Below are 23,468 nucleotides of genomic sequence, written 5' to 3' on the forward strand. Positions count from 1 at the left end.
CATTTCCCCATGAAAAAGTTGAAATTGATATTTTCCAAATTGTTGAAACTGCAACAGAATTTCAACTATGATTTCTCCACAACTTCACTAGTAATACTCAAATCAACTTAAAATATTCAGTATGTTTGACAAATGATTAGTGAAGATTCATCTATTAAACAGACAAATAATTAGCAAGATATTGCAACCAACTTAAGTGGGCATGCTTTATCACAATATTAATATCATTGCCTTTCTGTATAATTTCTTCAGAGCACTGAGACAACCTTTTGAATAATAATGAAACATCTGCTACTTCTCAAACTTGGTGAAAAAGGATCACTCATCAGCATGTAGAAAGAACATTTCTCCTGGCCAGCATACACCTTCTGGTCAGATTTAATTTGCTAACATCAGCAAGTTTTGAGAAGATTCGTAGCTCAGGTTGAGGTTCTAGATGTAGGTTCTCGCTGAGCTGGAAGGTTAATTTTCAGATGTTTCATCACCATACAAGGTAACATGTAGAGCCTCCGGACAAAGCACTGCTGGTGTTTCCTGCTTTCAATTTATATGTTTGGGTTTCCCTACAAAATAAGCAATTGTTTGGAATGCAAAAGCTGTTAGTACATCAGGGATACAATAAAAATCAATTTTAACATTACTGTATTGCAAGTCCATAACTGTTTTGCACACCTTTCAGTAATGGGAAACAAAGCAGAGCTATTAGCAACAGCAAATACAAAATTACCAAAATAACCCCAAATTTAAGATGGTATTTCTTAGTTAACTGAAATTCCCATTTTTATAATGTAGAGGCGGCTGATGTGAATCAGTGCAATTCTAACAAAATACACAGTGGTGATCTGGTGACTGAAAGAGTCAATTTCAAGACCATGTTCTCCATAGAAGAGAGAGCATCCCAACTTCAGATTGAAAAAGTAATTTATTACATAAATGCAAGATTGAATTCAGCTGTCATTTTCATATCTCAAACAGTCAAGGACACTTAAGTCTTTGGGGGAAAAAAAAACAAGAAATCTCCAGTCAAATCCAGTATTATAAGTGTCAAGAGTCTGAACCTTGAGTAACATCAAGCTGATGTAAATTGTTATCCAAGCTACATAAAACTATTTTAAAATGGGTTAGTTCAGTTTAACACTGAAAATACAAGCATTTACAATTCACACTGCAATATTGATGTGTTTCCAATTCTTATATTCAAGGCTAAACAAAATGCTTGCTCCCAAGTGCTTAAATGTTGTAGGTTTCAAAGGTACACAAACACTAAAAAAAGTTTGCCTTTTACCTGGTGGTGTTACTCGATAAACCTTTTCACTAATGTACATCTATAAGGCTGTAGATCAATGCTACTTTACAGACAGTGTCAACTATACACTCTAAATACATCTATGCCAGTTAAAGAGAGTGATTGTTTTGTTTGTCCTTCTGACATTTTATCATCCTTGAAATAAAAGATATTTTCGTGAATGAGTTAACATTTCAGGAATGTTATAAAGTGGTATGATTTAGTGTATAATTGAATATAAAAAGAGAAAGCCAACATCTGATAGATAAAACAACTGAAATTTAGTTATGGCCAATATCCCAAGTTGGATTATATCTATTGGCTATATTTTTAGAAACCATTAGCACTTCATACATCTCTTCCATAACATCCCAAAGAAACAGACAGCTAGGATCTTCAGTGCAATATCTAATCCCAGAATTACTGGAAAAGGTAACTTAATATTTAAATAAAAACAGGAAATCTTTAGTGAGAATTTTAAGATTCAGAACAATAGTGATTATCCAGTAAAATGGACACTACTACTTGCTAAAAGAACTTTAATCACCTTTGGTAGAGACATTAATGGCAACCAATTGTACATTCAAGGATGCACAGTCATTTTACTTAATGCCAATCTGGGAAATGTTTCATAGCAACAATGCCTTACACACAAAGATCAAGGTAACAGATGGCCATGGCCTTGAATCACAGTAATCTCTCAAAAAAAAAGAGAGAAGAAAATACTGTGGGGGTGTTAGCTGGGTGGGGAAAGATTTGTTGAACAGTCTTAGAAACAGTGAATATAGTGGCCAGGCTAGGTGATTTGGACTGGAAACAAATCAAATGATGTTTTTTTTTTTCGGTGGGTGGAGGTGGAGAAGAAGAATTGAGAAACTTGAGAGAAACTCATCTTGGGTCCTACATTACAAAGCATCAATTTAAAACCCCCAAGCTCAGAGTACGCGACATTCTGAAGAGACAAGTTTCCTTAGTTCTTAGCACTGTTTACATTAGACTGATCCAGGAGATGACAGACAAAAATAAATCTTCCTCAATTAATTCCTTATCTCAAAAAAAGGGAACAAAACAGAAGTAATTATGTTAATTTAAGCCAATAGTTGCAGCCCCATCACCTGCCAGCAAACCCTGAAAACAGAGCGAAATTCCCAGTATGTTGAGCTGGATAGCCACTGGAAAAATATTACTGAGATAATCTGTTGCAAAACCCATTTTGTTCTTGCTGTGCATAAGCTTAGTGGAAATTTTATTTCTGTACATTAATTCTAACATAATATATGACTAGTTCCTGCTACTGTAGTGAAGAACAAAGGATGTGGCTAGAAGTAATTTCATACCAAATATAGTTGTGATTGCTAGCTGGCAGATAATTCATGCAACAAAAACTGAAAGCATGTGTTTGTTTAATGTTGTACCCCATAAGCAACCACGTGCTTAGGATCACTGCAACTTAAGACAATGGTCCTCACAAAATAAATAATGCTAATTTAGAACTACAATACATAAAAAGTGTTAAAATTTATCAAATCATTTTTCAAAATGCCACATGCTTTTAAATCATGAAAGCATGTTCAGGGGTGTCAGAGCAAAAACAAATATACAACTGAGTGATTTACATCAGTCCACACAAAGTACAAGGTTCAGTTACAGGTAACAGCCAGCAAAAAGGCCTCACAAGGTTTTATGGAATAACTTGGGTGCAGCAGGTCCATGATGGAACATTAGTTGAGGGTCAAATCGGTACCTAAAAGGCAAACAAAAAAAAGTACCTTTTTTTTTTAAAATTGGCAAACGTGAAAAGATGATGCAATTACTATCAACTTACATATTCTGGACAATAAAGATACCAAGATCATGCATCTTGGATTTTAGCCAGAGGAAGTAGCTAAAAAGAGTAAAACGATTTTTGAGAAAACTTGTAGCTCAGGTTGTTGATAAAGTAGTTGGCTCGTTGAGCTGGAAGAATTGTTTTCAGATGTTTCGTCACCATACTAGGTAACATCAGCGAGAGTCTCTGTTGAAGCACTGGTGGTATGCCCTGCCTCTCGATTTGTAGTTCTTTGTTTCTAAAAGGTGGGTGATGTCATTTTCTTTTTTTTAAAAAGGGAAGGTCGATAGGATCTAAATCGATGTGTTTATTGATAGAGTTCTGGTTAGAATGCTATGCCTCTAAGAATTCTCATGTATGTCTTTGTTTTGCCTGTCCTAGGATGTGTGTGTTGTCCCAAAGTGGTGTTCTTTTTGGTCTGCACGTAAACTAGTGAGTGTGGATCATGTCTTTTGATGGCTAGTTGGTGTTAGTGTAGCTTGGTGGAAAAAGTTTCCTGCTTATTTGTCCAATGCAGTGTTTTTTTTGTCAAACAGTTTTTACATGGTATCTTGTAAATGATGTTAGATTTGCTGTTAGTATCTAATAGATCCTTTAGTTTCATTAGTCGCTGTTTAAACGTGTTGGTAGGTTTGTGGGTTCCCATGATGCCAAGGGGTCTGAGTAAAGATTCAATATTTGCAGATATTTGCATGATAGCTGTGCTGATATTCAGTTCCACATCCATATTGGCTCATGGATTAGACAGGCAACTGGCAAAGGAAAACCCTCAAAAGATGTTGGAATTGAATGTTAATAAAGTCAACTACTTCCAGCTACAAAATGGACCAATAATAGCAATCCCATATACTCATGATCATTGAAAGGAGGGGGAACAGAGGAGCCTGAGAGATCTCCAAATCAGAGTAGAATAATGAAAACAGTATCAGAGAAGTACTGGGAAAGGGAATGAATTAAAGTCAAAGAGTAAAAAGGAATTGAAAGCAAACGGTTGTTAAAATATATAGCTGGTTACTTGGCAAGTTGTAGCCTGCATGTAGTGAGCAAGCAGAAGTCTGGCCGAAGAATTTCAAAATGAACATATAATAAATTTTACTTTACCCATTTACTAGAAGAATGAAATAAGACCAATTGAAATCTAATGGAAAGAAGACCTTTGAGCTTTTCAATGACATTAAACCTTACATGGTCTGTAGTATGCTTTTGATGCAGTGAAAAATTTAAATACGGGAAAAGGGAATGCAAGACTGCTTTGTATGAATATATCACAAGTGGCAAAAGTATATATCAGAGGTAATGGTGTTCAGTGGCATTACTGAAGGGGAAAAAAAAACTATTGGAGGTTATATTTAGCTTGACTCAAGAGGCAAGCTCTTGAGGACAGGGTCGGTCGGTAGAATCCAGCATAAAAAACTCAAAGTTGGGCATTTGGAGAATATGGGTAAAAATCAGCAGTTCCGCATGGTTTTGTGAAAGGGAAAAGTCCTGTTTAACCAATTTATTGGAATCCATTGAAGGAGTAAAATGCCCTGGCACAAAAAAAAAGCCTGCAGATATCCAGCACTCATGGAAATCTAAAAGACATTTGTTCAAGATTCCACACAAAGGTTATTAGAATTAGATTTAATTGTCACATGTACTCAAATAAAGGAATACATGAATACAGTTGACAAAGTGTTCAAAGTCACCATCTCTGGCATCATCTTAGGTATGCCGAGGTACAAAATCTTACAATGTAAAATTAGAAAAATAAGGAAGTACAGCATCATAGTTCTTCTAAAGTGAAGTACAAGTAACATGCTGGCACAAAATACCCAGAAAATGCTGCAATTAAGAAAAAAAAAAGAATGCTGGAGAAATTCGGATTGGGCAGCATCTGTGCAGATAGAAGCAGATTAGTTGCAAATCCTGATACAATTATTTTTCAGAACAAAGGTCACATCAGACTTGAAACATTAACTGTTTCCATTTCCACAAATGCTGCCAGACCAGGAGTTTATACAGAGCATTCTCCTCTTTTTGAATGGATAAGAGGTTGTGCTTAAGTGGGTCCCTTTTATATTAGCAAGGTGTGACAATTGAAGCCTTTGTCTTTTTAAAATTTATATCAAATGACTTTGAAGAAAGGAACAAAAGCATTTTGCTAAAATCATCTCAAATACTGTGCTGCACCGATTGGTCTCCCTATTCAAAAGGTTGTAAAAATGTTGATTGTTCACAGCAACTTTACCATTTTGATGAGGGTCAGTTAGCTCAGTTGGATGGATGTCTAGTTTGTAATTCAGAGTGACAACTTTGGAAACTGAATGGGTTCATTCACATACCAACTGAGGTTACTATGAAGGGCAGTCTCTCTGGACTGGAGGGTTGAGTTTAAAGGAGAGGTTGGATAGGCTGGGAATTTTCTCCCAGAGTGGAGGCTGAGGGGTGACCTTAGAGATTTGTAAAAACATGAACAGCATAGATAAGAAGAATAGTCAACGTCATTTTTCCAAGGATAGGATTCAAAACCTAAAGGGCATTGCTTTAAAGTGAGAGCAGAAGATTTCAAAAAAGGGACCCAAGTGGCAATGTTTTCACAGACAGGGTACTGGGTGTATGAAATGAGCTGAGAGAGGAAGTGGTAGAGGCAGGTATAATGACAACATTTAAAAGACACTGACAGGCATACAAATAGGAAAGGTTTAGAATTCATAGAATCTCCAGTATGGAAACAGGCCATCTGACCCAACAAGTCCACACCGACCCTCTGAAAAGCATCTCATCCAGACCCATCCCATTACTTTACATTTCCCCTGACCTAACCTACACATCCCTGAACAGTATGGGCAATTTTGCATGGCCAATTCACCTAACCTACACACCTTTGGACTGTGGGAGGAAAACAGAGCACCCAGAGGAAACCCACACAGACACGGAGATTCCACACAGATAACTGTCCAAGGGTGAAATCGAACCTAGGTTCCTGTCACTGTGAGACAGCAGAGCTAATGACTGAGCCACTATGTTTAGAGGGATATGGTCCAAATGCAGGCAGATGGGACTAATTCAGTTTAGGATACCTGATCAGCATGGATGACGGGTCTGTTTCTTGCTGTATGACTCTTCTTCTCAACCTCTCCCCTTGTCTGAGCTGTGGTAACCTCAGATTAAACTATCAGTTGTTTCACTTCCTTTAACAAGGGAGCAGCCCCATGGTCTTGTAAGACGATGTGGACTTAACCTTTTTACGATATTGATACCCAGAATTAGTGGGCTATCTTGTGAGGAAAAAATTAGACAGGCTGAATTTGTTTTCATTGGAGTTTAGAAAAGCAAGGTGTAACTGCCTTAAAAAGAATACAAGATCCTGAAAATAGTGTCAACACACTTGCATGTGTAAATGATCCTTTATTTTGGTGGGTCAGTTTTGAACTAGGAGGTACTGTTTTTAAACTTAGGGATCGCCCTTTCAAGCCGGAGGAAAGAATTTTGCTGAGGGAGTTGTGTAACTTGAATTCTGAGTTAGAGGGTGGATCAATTAATTTTTAAGAAATGGGGTAGGTAGATAAATTCCCTTGCTAAAAATTCAGCAATAGCAGGGAACTAGAATTTGGAACACAATGACAATTAGATGTTAGACCAAGCTTGAAGGGTCAAATGGCATACTTCTGCTATCAATATTAAAAATTTGTAAAGCTTGTAGGTGTTCCTTGAAAGCAGTGATGCTTGTATTAAAGAGAAATTGCTCTGCTTCTACTTGTCAGATTGATGGAAGTTTAATGGAGAGCAGGAGCAGTAATTAGCCTGCACAAAAGGCAATATTTAACTGCTGACTACACTTTAAAAATGCACCAGAACAGAGCAAGGAATAGAGGAAAACTGTTGCTGTCAGTTGGCCTAGCTAACAGAATTCACGTCATGGAAGAAAAAAAATGCTACAGTATAGGTAGACACTGTAGTTGTGAACAGACAGCATTTAAAAAAAAACAAAATCAGAACAGCCTAAAATAGTATACCACAGACACTGAAATCAGTATTTCTAAATTAATTATTTGTATAGTTCATAATTCATTATATACTGTATATAATATATATAAAACAAGAATAGATTTCACTTGAATGACCATATTTTTGAAAGGCTCATAAGGCTATAATTGTCAAGCAAAAAGCAACATCTATTTATGTGGTGACAACATAGTTTCAAATAGCATCAAATAGTATCAACTTCATTACAAATATTGTCAAACTTAATGTTTTTGATTGGGGGAAGGTTTAATCAAATTATGCACAATATAGCTGTTCTCAAAATAAACCCAAGTATCATGTTTTAAAAGGTAATTTGAAACTGTACAGGACAGCATTGCATAGTGATTAGCCTCTTATCCCTATTATAAACATGCAGCTCAACTCTTTCACCTCAAAATGGAATCCAACTATAAATGAAACTTTAACAAAGCCACAAAAATGCTGACCCCATACTAGGGAATGTCTAAAAGAATCTTCCTTACCTTGGATCATATACTCCTGGTGTCTGACACGTTGAACCAGAACATGATTGTAACATCATGAGACGATGGTTCATCTTCTCAAGAACTTCTTGATCTATTGACTTGGCTATATTTGTGATTTGGTGTGGGTCAGAAGTTAGATTATAGACTTCTACAAATACCTAAAGAAATAAAAGCATTTGAGATTACAGAAAGAATTAAAGTTGGTTTATACATGACTTTCACTTTCAAAAGTGAACAGGAATTACTGCATCATTGAAATAATAAAAAAGTTACGCTACACTCAATACTAAGCATCACAAATCAATTGCATTCAAAAGATGCTTACTTTAGATAACTGAAAATTTCAACAGCACTTTTTGTTATCCAGAAAAAGGTGTTTTGTCTGCTAAGATTTCCAAACTAAAGAAAAGGAGGGAAGCATATGGCACTAATAATGCATTGTAACTTAAGAACAGATTAATAACAAACACATTCAAGTAATCCTTTTTAGGAGTTTATCTACAAACACTTGACATTTATAATGAAGACAATCATGTACATTTCTTACATTAATCCAGTTTCTCTTGCAGTAATAGTTTGTGAGAAAAGAAGCGTAATTACTTTAAAAACTTTCAAAAAAGGAGGCAGATGAATTTTGGTTTCAGCTCCGTGAAGGTCAAGTTTGTTTGTAAAAGAAGTCAAAGCAATTTGAAAACAAAACAAATTCATCATTTCTAGGTGATTTAATAAGTGTCAAGCCTGATAGTAATTGAAGAATTGTTTTCACTGGTGTGCTTATGATAGTCAGAAATGCAAATAATCATAAGGCATGGAGTTGGGTTGATGTGCATTCAGATCAGAAGAAATCAGGTTTTAGCTTTACATTAGCAGAAGGAGGGGTTCTCCATTCAGAAGAGCACACAGTCTTACCTTAGCAAAAGTGCAAATTAGTTTATGAAATTTCCCAATTGAGAGCAAGTTTGTATAGAAGTTGCTTAAGCTGACAGAACTGTAATATTTAAAACCGTCAGAACTGATGAGAAGAGTCAAGATTATTTTGGCATATCTAAAAAGAAAACTAGAAAGAGCGACTTAAGCAGTAAAAAATTAAGAAAGTAATGATATTTCTCTGAGATTGAGTATTTGAGAAAGTATATTGCTGACAGTGAAAAGAAAAGTTGTGTGTTTTGCTAATCATGACTTTCTCCACCTTCTTTTCTTCCACCCCCTCAAAAATGACAATCGAGTTATTGATGCTCCACTTGTGAACCAAGTTGGGTTTTATAGAGTCATACAGCATGGAAAAAGACTTCCAGTCCAACCAATCCATGCTGAACATAATCCCAAACTAAACTACTCCTGTCGGCCTAGTTCTGGCATATATCCCCCCAAACCGTTGCTATTCATGTACTTATCCAAAATGTCTTTTAAAACGTAACAATTGTACCAACATTCACCCCCCCCCCCCCCTCAGGAAGTTCATTCCACACATGAACCATCCTTTAAAATATTTGCCCCATGTCTTTAAATGTCTCTCCTCTCACCTTAAAAATGCTCCCACTGGTCTTGAAGTCTACCACAGTCGGAAAAGACAACTATTAACATCTATCTCTCTCATTATTTTATAAACTTGTATCAGGTCACCTCTCAACCTCCTACAATCCAGTGAGAAATGTCCCAGCCTTTTTTATAACTCAAACCTTCCACATCTGGCAACATCCTGGTAAATCTCTTTTGAACCTTCCCCTGCTTAACAATATTCTTCCTGTAAATGGGCAACCAGAACTGGACACAGTTTTCTACAAGAGGCCTCACCAGTGCCCTGGTCAACTTCAACAATTTCCCAACTCCTGTACTCAAAAGGACTGAGCAATAAGACAAGAGTGCTAAATACCTTTTTAACCACCCTGTCTATTTGTGATGCAAACTTCAAAAGAATTGTTAATGAACATTAGAGCCTCTTTGTGTGAATATGTTTAATGACTAGCCACTAACTGCAAAAGTTTGTAACTTATGATTTAGAGAATTAAGCCAGGTTTGATTCCAGGATGCAACTTATCCAGTATTAACACCTGCTTGGATCATTACTCATAAGCAATAGGACTGCTCAAAAGCAATTTAAAATCCAGCAAATACTGAGAGGAAAAAAAAAGTCTGCATAAGTTAGGGTTTTATTAAAAAGATGACACAACAGTTAAGGAAGCAAAATGAAAGGCAAAAAACATTTAATTGCACTTACCTCACTATCATCAAATTCACAATACTGCAAGTTAGCTGAATTGGCAATTGTTCTTACACATGCATATGTGTTGTTATATGCATCTTCACAAACACAGTCAGGGAAACAGTTCTGTTGAACAAAGGGTTGAAGGTGAGTAGATAAAGATACAAACGGTCGTCTTAAAGCTACCAGGAGATAAATGTTTTCACCCATGTTAATCTACATACAACATTGCCAATTTAATGGGCATATTTTAAACAAAACATGGTACAGAGTTAGGTGTTGATCCAAGGAAGAACTGATTAACATTCAGAGAGAAGTGAACCTGGTATTTTTAATTTTATTCTAACAAAAATCTATTAAGGTTGGGAGAAGGAGGAAATTGACTGATTGAATTTGAGCATTTTCAGTGCAGCTTAATTGTTAAGAGCTTGAAGCCTCTGAGCAATATGAAAGGTCTGTGGAGAGATTTTTTTCAAACTTTTTAGTTAAAGAGTATCAGCCGGGTAGGATAAGCCTCAAAGAAAAACACTAATTGAATCGAAACAACATTTCAGGTGGTCTTAAAGTATTGTCTTCAAGTGTCCTTTTAATTTGTTATAAGCATAGAGAAGCTGGCTTCAAATGGAACAATTTCACCTTTTTTTTTATGGATACAAATAAACATGTTCAGGTCACTGGATAAATATCTGTTAGCAACATTCAGATTAAAAACTCTTACAACTCTTGAAGAACTAAACCATGACAATTTCCTCAAGCAAAATTGGCTGAAGAAATGAAAGTGTATCTATTGTTATTGAGAAAACAGTCCACCAATAAAGTCTGGGTCATTATAGAACACAACTGAACAGGAAATATACTTCAGCTGAAAACAACAAATGCTGGAGATCACAGCAGGTCAGGCAGTATCCACGGAGAGAGAGCAAACTAACGTTTTGAGTCAAGATGTATACTTCAGTTACTGGCATCAATGAAACACGAGCTGCATGCATTTTAGATAAACAAAAAGGAAACTACAGTTGTTTGGCCGCATGAACAGCACAGACACCACAAAATCTAAAAAAGTGATCATAATTGGATGCTTCCACATTTACTGCACGTAATACAAACTCAAGTGCTTTGGAGAAGATTCACTTTAGCTTTACCCTTTTTTCTGCCCCTCAAGTGCCTATCTAAATGAATTGTGCATCAAGTAGCAGTATAAACCATTATATACTTGCAAACCCACTCTCCAGAGTTTTGCAGCCAAGACCATACTCAACAGATTAGATTAGATTACTTACAGTGTGGAAACAGGCCCTTCGGCCCAACAAGTCCACACCGACCCGCCGAAGCGCAACCCACCCGGACCCATTCCCCTACACTTACCCCTTCACCTAACACTATGGGCAATTTAGCATGGCCAATTCGCCTAACCTGCACATTTTTGGATTGTGGGAGGAAACCCACGCAGACAGGGGGAGTCAGTCAGTCAAACAGTCGGTCAGTCAGTCAAACAGTCAGTCAGTCACCTGAAGCGGGAATTGAACCCGGGTCTCTGGCGCTGTGAGGCAGCAGTGCTAACCACTGTGCCACCGTGCCATCCACAGCTTAGAATTAAATGTTATGAAATAAGTTTTTTTTTGTTAGTTTGCTTTACAGAGCTCGCTTTAAAGTGAAATAGAAGTTTTATAAGATACAGATTAAACAAAAATAAAATCTAATACTCACCGTGACCCCAGGCCCTAACGAAGGACAGATCGGATCACTTTTGTTACGTCCTTCTCCTTGATACTCTACAAGGAGGTCAGTCCTCCATGTCACATTTTTTGCCTTACCATTCTGAAAATAGAATTGAAATTGATAATACAAAATGCAAGTTTTGAATACAGTACAAACAAAATTAACTGACATGAAGCTGAATTCTGCAGGGGTTACCAGAGTAATTGCTCTGGAGGTCCAATGCCATCCTAGTAACTTATTTTCACACAACTGAAAAATTTAAAGTTATAAGTAAACTTATGGTTGAAGGAGATTTGAAAACTGGAAGAATTTAATAGCTAACTCGACTGAAAGTTACTTTTATTACAATCATGTCCATATTAAAAAAGGAATAAATTATAATTACACCATATTGTTAGTATGACAAAACCTACCAGCAGAGGCAAGAGAGACATGCCATCCATCCTGGTTTTGTTGGTATCATAGCCAGCAATATCCAAGAATGTTGGAGCCAAATCAATATTTGCTACCAGCATCTGAAGGAAATTAAGACCAAAACCTTAGACATCTCAAAATCTTCAAAACTACAACAACCAGTTCCACTATAAAGTTTTCAACAGCAAGGGCTAATACATCTAATTGGAACACATTCTCTCTCTTTTCACTTCACTCCCCATCTCATGCATTGAATACTTATGCAACATATGCTTCACTGGTGACAGATGCTCTTGGGCAAAGACTGGTCTTATGTAACTTTAAATTTAGTATTATTGGGATGCAACTGTCTCTTTTTTGCAATCACAAAGACGTCAATTGACCACTATACAACAACATCAGTGTAGCACGAAAAGGACAAAGAAGTGTTTTTCACAGCTTTCAAAGTCCTTCTACATTAGACAGGATTTTGCTGTTAAAATAGACCATGGAAATGTAATATTAGTGAAAGATGAAACCTAGCTTCAAGTGTTTTAAATAGGATTGCTGATTTCATTCAACCCAAGATATCTTCTTACCATTTCTTCACTGTTAATTATTCTATGTAGCACTAAAATAAAAAATGTTGCTAATGTCAAAAGTGAAGCTATAGATGGAAGTTATAATTGTTACACTACAACAGTCATTCCCAGGAAATAACTTCTGGAGATTACGTAAAGTCAGTTCCTGAACCTGTTGATAAAGTACACTTCATGCAGCTGTATAAACTTGTTTTTTAATGGAGTTGAACTGCCGATTTTAAGCAACCTTGCTTTCTAGAGAATCTTCACCTCAAACAAACATTGTGCACATACTTAGTATGAGAGTTGCCCCCACAATTTATACAAGAATCAGTCTGGTACGTATACCTGATTACTGCTGGTAGGTTTGATTCCAGGTCCTCGTACAAGCAATGGCACTTTAATGTCAAATTCATATAGCTGTCGTTTGTCAATTGGCAAAGAAAATTGGCCTGAAGATACATTCAAATCAGATATTAATGCATTTTATACTATGTATTCTTGATTTCCTCGAGCTTTAATGTTCTATTATTACTTCACGTATTAATAAACAAGTACAGAGTGTCAGAATGGCGAATTAAGACTATGATTATAAACAAATTCTAAGTCTCCTAGGACAGAGAGGTTGTTGTAGTAAACTAGCAACTATTGCAGAATTAGCAACTGTCTACTTGACCAATCATTTAAAAAAAAAAACAGAAGGAATAATATTAAACCCTACTAAACTTCCTTGCACATTTGAAATTCGAGTCACAATTGCATAGACCATATAAATTGTTGTGATTTGATTAGATTAGATTCCCAAGTGTGAAAACAGGCCCTTTGGCCCAATAAGTCCACGTAGACCCTCCGAAGAGTAACCCACCCAGACCCATTTCCCTCTGACTAATGCACCTAAAACTATGGGCAATTTAGCAAGCCCAATTCACCTGACGTGCACATCTTTGGACCAAGGGAAGAAACCAGAGCACCCAGAGGAAACCCACACAGACACGGGGAGAATGCGCAAACTCCACACAGACAGACAGTTGCCCAAGGCTGGAATCAAATCCAGGACCCTGGCGGTGTGAGACAGCAGTGCTAACCACTGAGCCACTATGCCGTTGTAGTGTCCATTGATATCTTGGTGCCAGGTACTTGGGTTCTGAAGTGTCATACTGTACTTGAAACACCAGCTATTTCACCCTTTACAAATTCTACTGTAACAGAGTTGCTCAAGCATTGTGTTTGCTTCATTTTTAGCATCTGTAGCATTGTGTTTTTATTCAAAGTTATTTTTAAAAAAAGGTTATAGTAGAATATGGGTCATTTTGATAAGAGGCAAAAGTGAGGACTGCAGATACTGGAGAGTCAAGATGCTGGAGTCAAGATCAGAGTGGTGCTGGAAAAGCACAGCAGATCAGGCAGCATCCAAGCAGGAAAATTGACGTTTCAGGCAGGAGTCTTTCATCAGGCATGAGGGCTCCTGCCTGAAATGTCAATTTCTCTGCTCCTCGAAGCTTTTTCATTTTAATAAAAGGTTGAGTTTGTAGTCCATTAGACAAGGTCACTCCAGAGGAAATGTCAAACATTAAAGGCAAGAATAAAATACAAATGAAAAAAAAAAAATCAATAAGCTAAAGTTTGACAGGAAATAATTATTTACCTGTATGATAGCCATTATCAGATGTAAAGAAAATATAGGTGTTTTCTAGTTCCTTGATTGCATCAAGTTTTTTGACAACTTTTTCAACAAGGTCATCCACTGATAGCAGCGTTTGCCATCTAAGAAAAATAACTGAGGATTACACTAAGTATCCACATTTTTATTTTTCTTACAAAAAGAAAATGAAGTGGAGAACAACAATACCTTTTCCTGAAAGCATTATCCAGAAAATTAATTGAAGAGTTTGTCATGGGAGTCTTCGCTTGCCTGATCAGCCAATGTTTATCCTTTTTTGAAAAAAGGCATTAATTTCAATTGACAAGCATTCAAATAACATTGTAATTAGTTACTTTTTTGTTGTCAAGAAATTAAAGGATTGGTTTGCTCACATTTGTTATGCTTTAAGGGAATAGTCAGCTATCTGCCTGTTACCTGCCCTCACCTCATACTTGGCATGCCAAAATATAATGGATACCTAACTTTATATAGTCTAAAACTTTGTGATAATCTATGCATGTGTGAATAAATGTTATTTGTATAACTAGTTACTCTTCTAAAAAGGAACCTGGATGAATTGCTTCCAATATTTGAACTAGACAGTCTAAAGTCCTACATAAATTGACTGTATGTTGGTTCAATTTTACATTTGTTAAAACCAGTGGGGGAATGGGACGATAAAGGAATTGGCACATCCTTCGAACCTCAATCATAACATCATGTATGATGAAGAAAGCTTGTTGATAGAAGTTTGGTCATCTGAATGCCCAACATCTGTATTGGGCTTCCATCTTTTAAAATTATTATTTTTACATCTTGACCATATTATGTGGTTGATTTTTATATAAGCTTCTAACAATGTGTCAACTATGTCATCTTTCTTTACTGTTGCAGGTAAAAGTGTGCTGCAATATCGCATCAAAAACACTACAGCCACAGCTTGCAATAATACCATAAATTACAGGATGCTGTTACATTCTCACTTGAATTCCAGGAACAAATAAAGCTTGTATTTTACCAATGAAGTTAAATATAAAACTTTAAAATGCTGTTAAAAATATTTAATTGTATAGGCATTGAAAGAGCAGAGCAGTTTGGTTTCACATTACTTCCTGTTCAGCAATTCATTAAAATTTTACAAGAAATTCTTAATATTACTTTGCTTCAGATTCATTGTACATGCATCTAAAGACGTGAAAAAAAATAAAATAAAAGGTTCAACTAAATAAGTTAATTACTACTAAGATTAAACAGAAAGATATAGGAATATGTTAATGTATTCCTACTACCTTCCTGTTTAATTGCAGTGATTAATCTAATGTAATACTTTAATGTATTCCTATCTTGCATAAAAATTACCTTTCCATGTATGTTAAAGTTCATGTTTCTTGGTGCTTTAACATCCAAAAAGTTCCTTTCATATTGTGGGGCAGGAATCCAAGGGGAGTGTGGTGCTGGAGTAGAGATCATCATAAAGAACGGCAAATATTTCGTTCTGGAGTCCAAAAACTCCAGTGAAATATTTGACTGCCAAGTGAAAAAGTAGAGAGGTTAGAATATGGTGACTGAAATTACAAGGAATATATAAATACCAACAAGACCAAAGCATATAAATGGAGGGAAATTAATAATACTTTGAAAAAAAAAATCAATAAAAAGGAAATAACTACTGCACATTTTTACATTCAAAACAAATGAAGCAGAAGAATATATCCTCTAACCCAAGAGGAGCATTATTTAGTAACTGCAGTAGCTCAGGTCAAAATCCGCCAAGCTTGAATACTGCAGGTGGTAGTAATTTAATATACTTCATAAAGATTGAGCAGATTACAAAGGGTATACCAAAATTTGAAGGTTCTCATGGTGCAGTGGTAATGTCCCTACCTCACAGCCAGGAGACTAGAGTGTACATAACATTTCTCAACAGGTAAATAACAAAATTAATACCATGTTGGACTTGCACATAAATCAGCCATAATGGATTATTAAGCTGTATCACTATCGACAACTTTCCAAGGTTACACACTATTCTTGTTCGACACTACGTTAAAAGGGGGAGCGAAGAGTAAAAACATGGAATGGTAAAGAAAGGCAGGAGATGCAGTTAGTGAGATCTAGTGACAAACTCCAACTAGGAATTTAAAAAAAACAAGCATAAGTTGATTCAAGTCCAAGAGTGAAACAGAGCCCAGGCTGCTCATTCACCCAGTAAAAAGAAATTCAATCTCTTAAAAGACAATATTAATAAAATGATCTTATTTGGACCCAGGTGCAGTAGAGGATCAGAGCAGAACATGGGAGTCCTCCCAGGAAACCCATCAACATTTATGACTCAACCAACCTATATGATCTGGCAAATTTATTGCCATGTTTTGTACATTAGAATAGAACTACAATGGCCATAAATCATTGGGTGGTGGTGGTGGTGGCGGCAGGGGGGGGGGGGGGGGGGGTGTTTATCAGACACATAAAAAAAAAGCACACTGTACTGTACACATGCTTATTTCTTTCCAAATGGGCCAAGGCAGAGGAACATTGTAAAAAACAAGCCATTTGACACAGACAGAAGTGAAATTTAGAAAGCTGCACCTGGAAGGAACATTTACAACTTCCCTATTAGATATGTTCCCATTCTTGGCCACATAGAAGCACAACAAGAAACTAGTTCAAATGGAGACTTGCAGATTCTGCTTACATTTCTATTCAGATTCATCCATGAAGTGTACCTCACTACAACACAAATAAAAAACAAAAAAGATACTTACTAATAGGTCAGTTAGATAATCATGGCTATAGTTCTGACCATGATACTGTGGTTTTCCATTAATAGAGAGGGTGTAATTGTAGTATTTTGAATTCTTCACCTAAATGAAGAGAGTGAGAACTGTTTTATACTCCAAGTTCATTCATCTCAATAAAGCCATTGCTGTTTTTGTTTGCATCCAATGACCGCTAAAAAAGGAGTTCCTAATTGCAATCTTATTTTCCTCACATCTTGCATATTTTAGATGTATATATTACATTCATAATAGAATACAAGAAATAGGTGAGACCATAAACCAGAGTTTGTTTGGCATTCAGTACAGTTGAGGCAGACCTTTATCTTTAACTCTAGTTTCTTGCCGACTCCCCATATCCTTGGATTCAGATTTAGCAAAATGAAAAAAAAATCTGAATTCATTTAAAATCTGAAATACAAGGATGGAGTGTGCACAACCTTTAGGACAGAATACAGAGATTCGCAATATGAAAACCTCTCTTCCAAAATAAAATCTTTTATTTGGTAATTGCATTCCAAATGGCATCATTTGATCTGGCCTGATATTAATATGTTAACTTCATTTGAAAAGCAAACTCTGCAGAATTCCTATCATATTTACCTAGGTTGATTAGATTTTCAGCAGTATGGAAATTACACATTTAAGCAACTGTTCTGTCAGTCAATGAACTTTGTGTAAATGCTTACCAGTGCATACCAGTAATTCCAGCCCGGTGGGACATGTTCAAAACTGCCTGCAGCCTCTGATCCATACTGTAAGTTAAACAATATACAAAGCATAAATGAGAACATATTTACAGGATATGGGCCAAGTGCTGGCAAATGGGATGAGATTAGTTTAGGATATCTGGTGGACATGGACAGTTTGGACCAAAGAGTCTGTTTCTGTGCCATACATCTATGACTCCGGTGGAGAAAATTCTTACAGTTCAATGAATAGTTCTGCCAGAAACTAATCTACTAGTGGAGGTTTCTGAACATCTCAGAATTGAGGAGGAAAATAAATCTTCCACTTCACCTTTATGGTGAGATATCTAATCCCTTTTGGGGCAAGGATACAAGATAACTGCATATTACCTTCTGAGCTCATAATGTTGGCTATTATGTTCATTTTTATGAAGAAATGAAATCTTAATTTTAACTGAAATTCATCAAAATTTTCTTTAAAATGTTATATTTTCAATATAACCTTTACATATAAACAGTACCCAGTTAATAATCAAGTGGCACTTTAATTACAAAGTGTCAACCACTTTTGCATCTATCCTTGAAAATTAGCTGAACATTTTGACATTGTCTTTAGAAATTCAGACTGCTGGTTATTAATGGAAGGGACAGCAAGTTTTTCATTTTACTTTTATTTTGTTTCAATCCCTGTGAAAAGGTGGTGTTTAAAAGAACTCATGACAAAACATTTAAAAATCCAAGCACTCATCTAAAGACTCAACAAATAAAACTGGTATTATCCAGCAAAAAAGTTAAATGGATGGTTGTTTACTTTATCTCCTCTAAGATATATAGAGGAAGAATTATGATGTACTCAAAATTGCAAAAGCAGCAAAAAAAACACCTAATATCAGGTTGGGAGGGGCAGCCACTTTGATAGTGTTTTAAAGAGTAATTCTAATTTTATTAGTTGTGCTCCTTATGCTGAACACCAGACTTCCTTTGTTCCTCCTTTGAAATAGACACCAGAAATAAGTGATTTTCATTTCCAGAATGCAGTTTCTTTCCTTTCAAAGATGCGTCTTGACAAGGACAAAGACATGCTTTAAAAAAAAAACAAAGTACAAATTTTGTACTCGCAAGCAGTAGAACAACCATCAGTAGCTGTGAATCATGGCTTATTTTATCTGGGAGTAAAATAAATCGGCATTGCTACATTTTCAACGTAGGTTCCAAAGCTGTGCACTTAGTTATCAATACAGCACAAACGAAAATGCTCTTATTCACAATTTTGTGCAAACAGCTTTAATCAACCTCCTGGCCTTGCCCACAAGAATACTAAAGTCCAACATAACCATATCCTCTCCTTCTAAATTATCTTTATTTGCACATAAAGAAATAAGGCTAAACATATTTAAAAAGCTAACTTCCTTCCATCTGCCCTTTACATTCATGGATGACGACAAGCTTGCTGCATGTTTCAACATGTTGCTCTTACTTCTTCACGAGTGTATTAAAGGCCATGTCATCAAGATTGGGGGTCAGCTGGCTTGTGATGCAACGTGACACAATCAGCATGGGTTCAATTCCTGTGCTAGGTGAGGTTACATGAAGGACTCCTCTTCTCACCCTCTCTCCTCACCAGATGCATGGTGACCCTCAGATTAAGCCACCAATTGTCTTTTTCTAATGACAGGGCAGCACTATGATCGGATAAGACTATGGCAACTTTGCTCTCAGATTACAATCAGCCAATCTTTAAAAATCAGCCTTTAAAACTTGATATAACTAGAAAAGCCAGTCTGCAAGAACAGAATTAAATTTCAGGTAAGTGGTCAGACATTTTTTAAAATATTCCAAAATAAAACACCAGAGGATGAGTTTGTCACAATGGTAACTACCATAATTAAATCTTAAGATGTCAATTACCTTCAAACTACAACAAAAACTTTACCTCATTCAAATATTTTCCTGCAAAAAAAGTCTCATATCTACAATGTTGTTGCAGGATAGCTGAAAACGTGTTGGGTTCCTGTGTCTTTTGCCAAGCTTTACTACTGCAGTTTCCTTCCAGCGTATTATTAAACACACGGTGATTATGTGGATACTTTCCAGTCAGGATACTAGCTCTGCTGGGACAGCATAGCGGGCTAGCCACATACTGAATAAAAACAAACACATAACAGTTACATTTAAAACAATACAATGCAACTGTGTACACCATTCACAGTTCAAGTGAATTACTTAAAATAAAACTAATTTATTCCTGTCAAACTGAACATTCAGCATTGTTTATTCTAATAGTGTGTAACAAATCTTGTAGCTTTTCTCATAATAGTTTAAGTTCAGCAAGTTTTAAATCTGTTAGATCATTGACAGCTCAAGTTTAAAAAAAAAGAGACAAAATTCCTTGGAGAATTACATATCAATTTGGAGAACTTCGCCAGTCACATCAATGGGACTGGCCACTCCTAATCTAGCTCATACAAATTCAAGCTATCCTGCCTCCCCTATTGCCCTATCCAAAGCAAAAAAAAATAAAAGTAGCTCACCACATTTTTAAAGGTGACTCCAAGATCTCCAATAAGCTTTCGGGTTTTTTTCAATGGTGTCTGGAGAGAAAAAAAGTGAATCAAGCGTAAAGCACTACAACTGATTCGTTTGGTTGAATAATGTTAGGAAAATGCTGCCCACGTTTTTCTGTACTTAATTTGAGAAAATACAGAAGTACATTTAAGTTGACAAAACCTTAAAACTGCATATTAATGTTTTTAAAATCCCGATCACCTAAAAAAAAATACACAGCTATTTACTGCATCCTTAAGCCAGGCCTAAATCTGCTCTAAGGCCTGATTTTACTGATTACAGCAGGCCTGATGTTATTGACTACAGTTATCGTCAAAAACAAACAAAGTCTCCGCTATGCTAAAGCAATCCACAGCCGCCCCGCTCCACCAGAGCTCTCCAGACAACTGCCGGCTCACCATTCCGCCCAGGAGAACATCTTGATCGTCGGTGAGGATCAAAACTATGTTCGGCTTCTTCGAGCTGACCTCTTCAACAGTAGCAAAGAAAAACAAGAAAGCGAATACACAAGACGACACAGTAAGAAAAGCCATAGCACTATGCTCCTCCACTCCACTCCACTCGAATTTCTTGTATAAACTGAACTACGCTCTTTCTGCTTCCTTCCTATGATTCACAAGTCACATGTCCCTCCAAAACAAGTAACATCAGCTGATCCCAGCACCTGGTAAAACCTTTCAAAGGGCACCAACAGAATGGCAAGTGATAGGCGAACAGTTGGTTATTGCAACTATATATTACGCAACGTTCAGAATTCTCCTTGATTATTTAACATTACTGTGTACGTATTCCGTTGTTAATTTTATTTCTTTTTTTGTTGGTGGGCCCCACATAATTGCAAAAAGACTCATTGGTAACAAAATCAGAATTTGTCTTTGGGGAAGCGTGATATGGACTACAAACTATTGTAACAATTTTGACTGTATTTGTTCTACTGAAATACATTAAAAGCGCATAGCATCAAAACATCGATAGTTTGTCCCCCACATATCTTTTTTGCAACGTATATATGGTTGGACCATGTAAAGGAGGAGGCAGAATGGAATAAGTATAATTAAGTATGATAAAAATATGTACACATGAGGGAAGTCAGTGGCTTTAAATGTCACGTTGTAAGTTCAGAAAACATGGGAGCCAAGCCCATGGTGGCTCAGTAGCTCGCACTGCCCCCTCACAGGGCTAGGGACACGGGTTCGATTCCTTGAGCGACTATCTGTGTGGCGTTTCCACGTCCTCCCCGTGTCGACGTGGGTTTCCTCCCAACGTCCAAAGACTTGCAGATTAGGTGAATTGGATGTGCGAAATTATTATAATATTCAGGTGTAGGCTAGGTGCATTAGTCAGGGGTAAATATAGGATAGTGGTCTGGGTGGGTTACTCTTCAGAGGATCGGTGTGGACTTGTTGAGCCGAAAGGCCTGTTTCCACCTGTAGGGATTTTATGATTGTAAGGAGAGAAATCCCATGGAGTGCTCACAGACTCAATTTATAACTTTGGATCTTGGGAACTCATATTACACCTTTTGACTTTCTAGTACAGAAGGAATGCCATTGCAATGCTGGAGATTGGTACAAGGACAGGAAATGCTGAAATGACTCAGGAGGAGAAACAGACTCTGCAGTGAGAGAACCAGAGTTAATTTTTCAGATCAATGATCTTTCTTCTGAACTGAGGATTGGAATGTACATTCCTATGAGATGTGCAGAGGTACAGACTGCACCAAATGTTTTCGATAAGAAAAACAACATGAAAAATATTTCTTGAGCCGTTCTGGACTATCCATTATTTCCAGTTTCTAAACTACATCCGTTAGCAGGCTAGGACAAGTTGTTGTAAATAAAATATATTTAAGCAGTTTGACTGTAACGTGAAAGACAAGAAAAGTACTTCAAAAACAGTGAGCTCAATCCTCAGAAAAAAATTGTCAAGCTAAGTTTTAGTTTTGAATACTGTGTCTGTACACCGTGCTCCAATCTGCTAAAGGGTGATTACACTATAAACATAAATAATCACAGTACCGAGTAAGGTCAGTTAGCATGACACATTTAAACTTGTTCTTTTTTTGAAATAATCAAAAAACTAACTCCACTGCTCTGACGGCTTTTCATGCACCTTTGATATTCATTTCCATTAAACATTTATCCATTTTACTCTGAAAAGATGCAGTAGCCTTTGGTTGAATACCCTATGCAACAAACACTTTGTGCTTCAACAACCTTGTACACAAATAAAATTATCCTGTCATGTATCCTTGCTCTCTTAGTGAGAATGTTAACTTGACCATCCCTTACTGGTAAATTGCCAAAAAGAGGAAACAATCCTTTCATGTTAGCCTTATCAACTGCTTCACATTTACCATAGCTTTGAAGAGGGAAAGGAGCAGTTACCAAGGGAAGATATTTAATTGGGGAAAAGGAAATTATGATACTATCAGACAGGAGTTGGGAAGTACAGACTGGGAGAAATTGTTCCACAGAAAGGGCGCACTAGATATGTGGAGACTGTTTAAAGAGTAGTTGTTGTGACTGATACATAAATTTGTTCCTCTGAGGCAGGTAAGAAGGGGTAAGATTAAGGAAACTTGGATGATGAGAACAGAGGAGCTTCTCATCAAAAGGAAGAAGGCAGCTTACGTTAGGTTGAGCAAGCATCTAGCACAGCTTTAGAGGATTACAGGCTTGCTGGAAAGGAGCTCAGAAATGGACTGAGAAGAGCCAGGAGGGGGCATGAAAAAGGCTTGGCAAGGAGGATTAGGGAGAATCCAAAGGCATTTTACTAATACATGAGGAATAAGAGAATGGTCAGGGAGAAGGTAGGGCTGTTCAGGGAGAGCATAGGGAACTTGTGTGTGGAGTCTGAGCAGATAGAGGAAGCCCTAAATGAGTTTTTTGCTTCAGTTTTCTCTATGGAAAGGGACATTGTTGTGAATGAGAACTTTTAGGAGGTGGGATACAGACTTGACCAGATCAAGATTGATGAAGTTGATGTGCTGGAAACTTTAGCAAACATTAAGATTGATAAGTCCCAAAGGCGAGGCCAGATTTATCCTAGGTTGCTCCAGGAAGCGAGAAAGGAGGTTGCTAAGCCACTGGCAAAGATCTTTGCCTCCTCACTCTCCACGGGAGTCCAACCGAAGGATTGGAAGGAGGCAAATGTTGTTCCCCTTTTCAAGAAGGGTAATAGGGAAATCCCTGGCAATTACAGACCAGTCAGTCTTACATCTGTGGTCAGCAAAGTTTTGGAAAGAATTCTGAGGGATAGAATTTATGACTATTTAGAAAAGCATAGTGTGA

General features: G+C 36.8%; 1 protein-coding gene across 1 annotated transcript; it reads right to left on the bottom strand.

The window, feature by feature from the left end:
• Nucleotides 1–903: 903 nt before the first annotated feature.
• On the bottom strand, nt 904–20,777 carry gnsa (glucosamine (N-acetyl)-6-sulfatase a). Its single transcript, XM_043709665.2, has 14 exons — nt 20,574–20,777; nt 20,142–20,201; nt 19,544–19,750; nt 17,611–17,676; nt 16,910–17,008; nt 15,504–15,671; nt 14,352–14,434; nt 14,148–14,266; nt 12,851–12,954; nt 11,942–12,043; nt 11,517–11,627; nt 9,825–9,935; nt 7,604–7,764; nt 904–3,029 (listed from the first exon to the last, which is right to left on the bottom strand). The coding sequence occupies exons 1-14, from the start codon at nt 20,706–20,708 to the stop codon at nt 2,957–2,959; spliced, it is 1,599 nt and encodes a 532-aa protein (XP_043565600.2). The 5' UTR covers nt 20,709–20,777; the 3' UTR covers nt 904–2,956.
• Between the last annotated feature and the right edge of the window lie 2,691 nt (nt 20,778–23,468).

Source organism: Chiloscyllium plagiosum, unplaced genomic scaffold (genome assembly GCF_037043375.1).
Source record: "Chiloscyllium plagiosum isolate Xiang-an unplaced genomic scaffold, Cpla_swu_hap1 HiC_scaffold_19, whole genome shotgun sequence".
NCBI lineage: Eukaryota > Metazoa > Chordata > Chondrichthyes > Orectolobiformes > Hemiscylliidae > Chiloscyllium > Chiloscyllium plagiosum.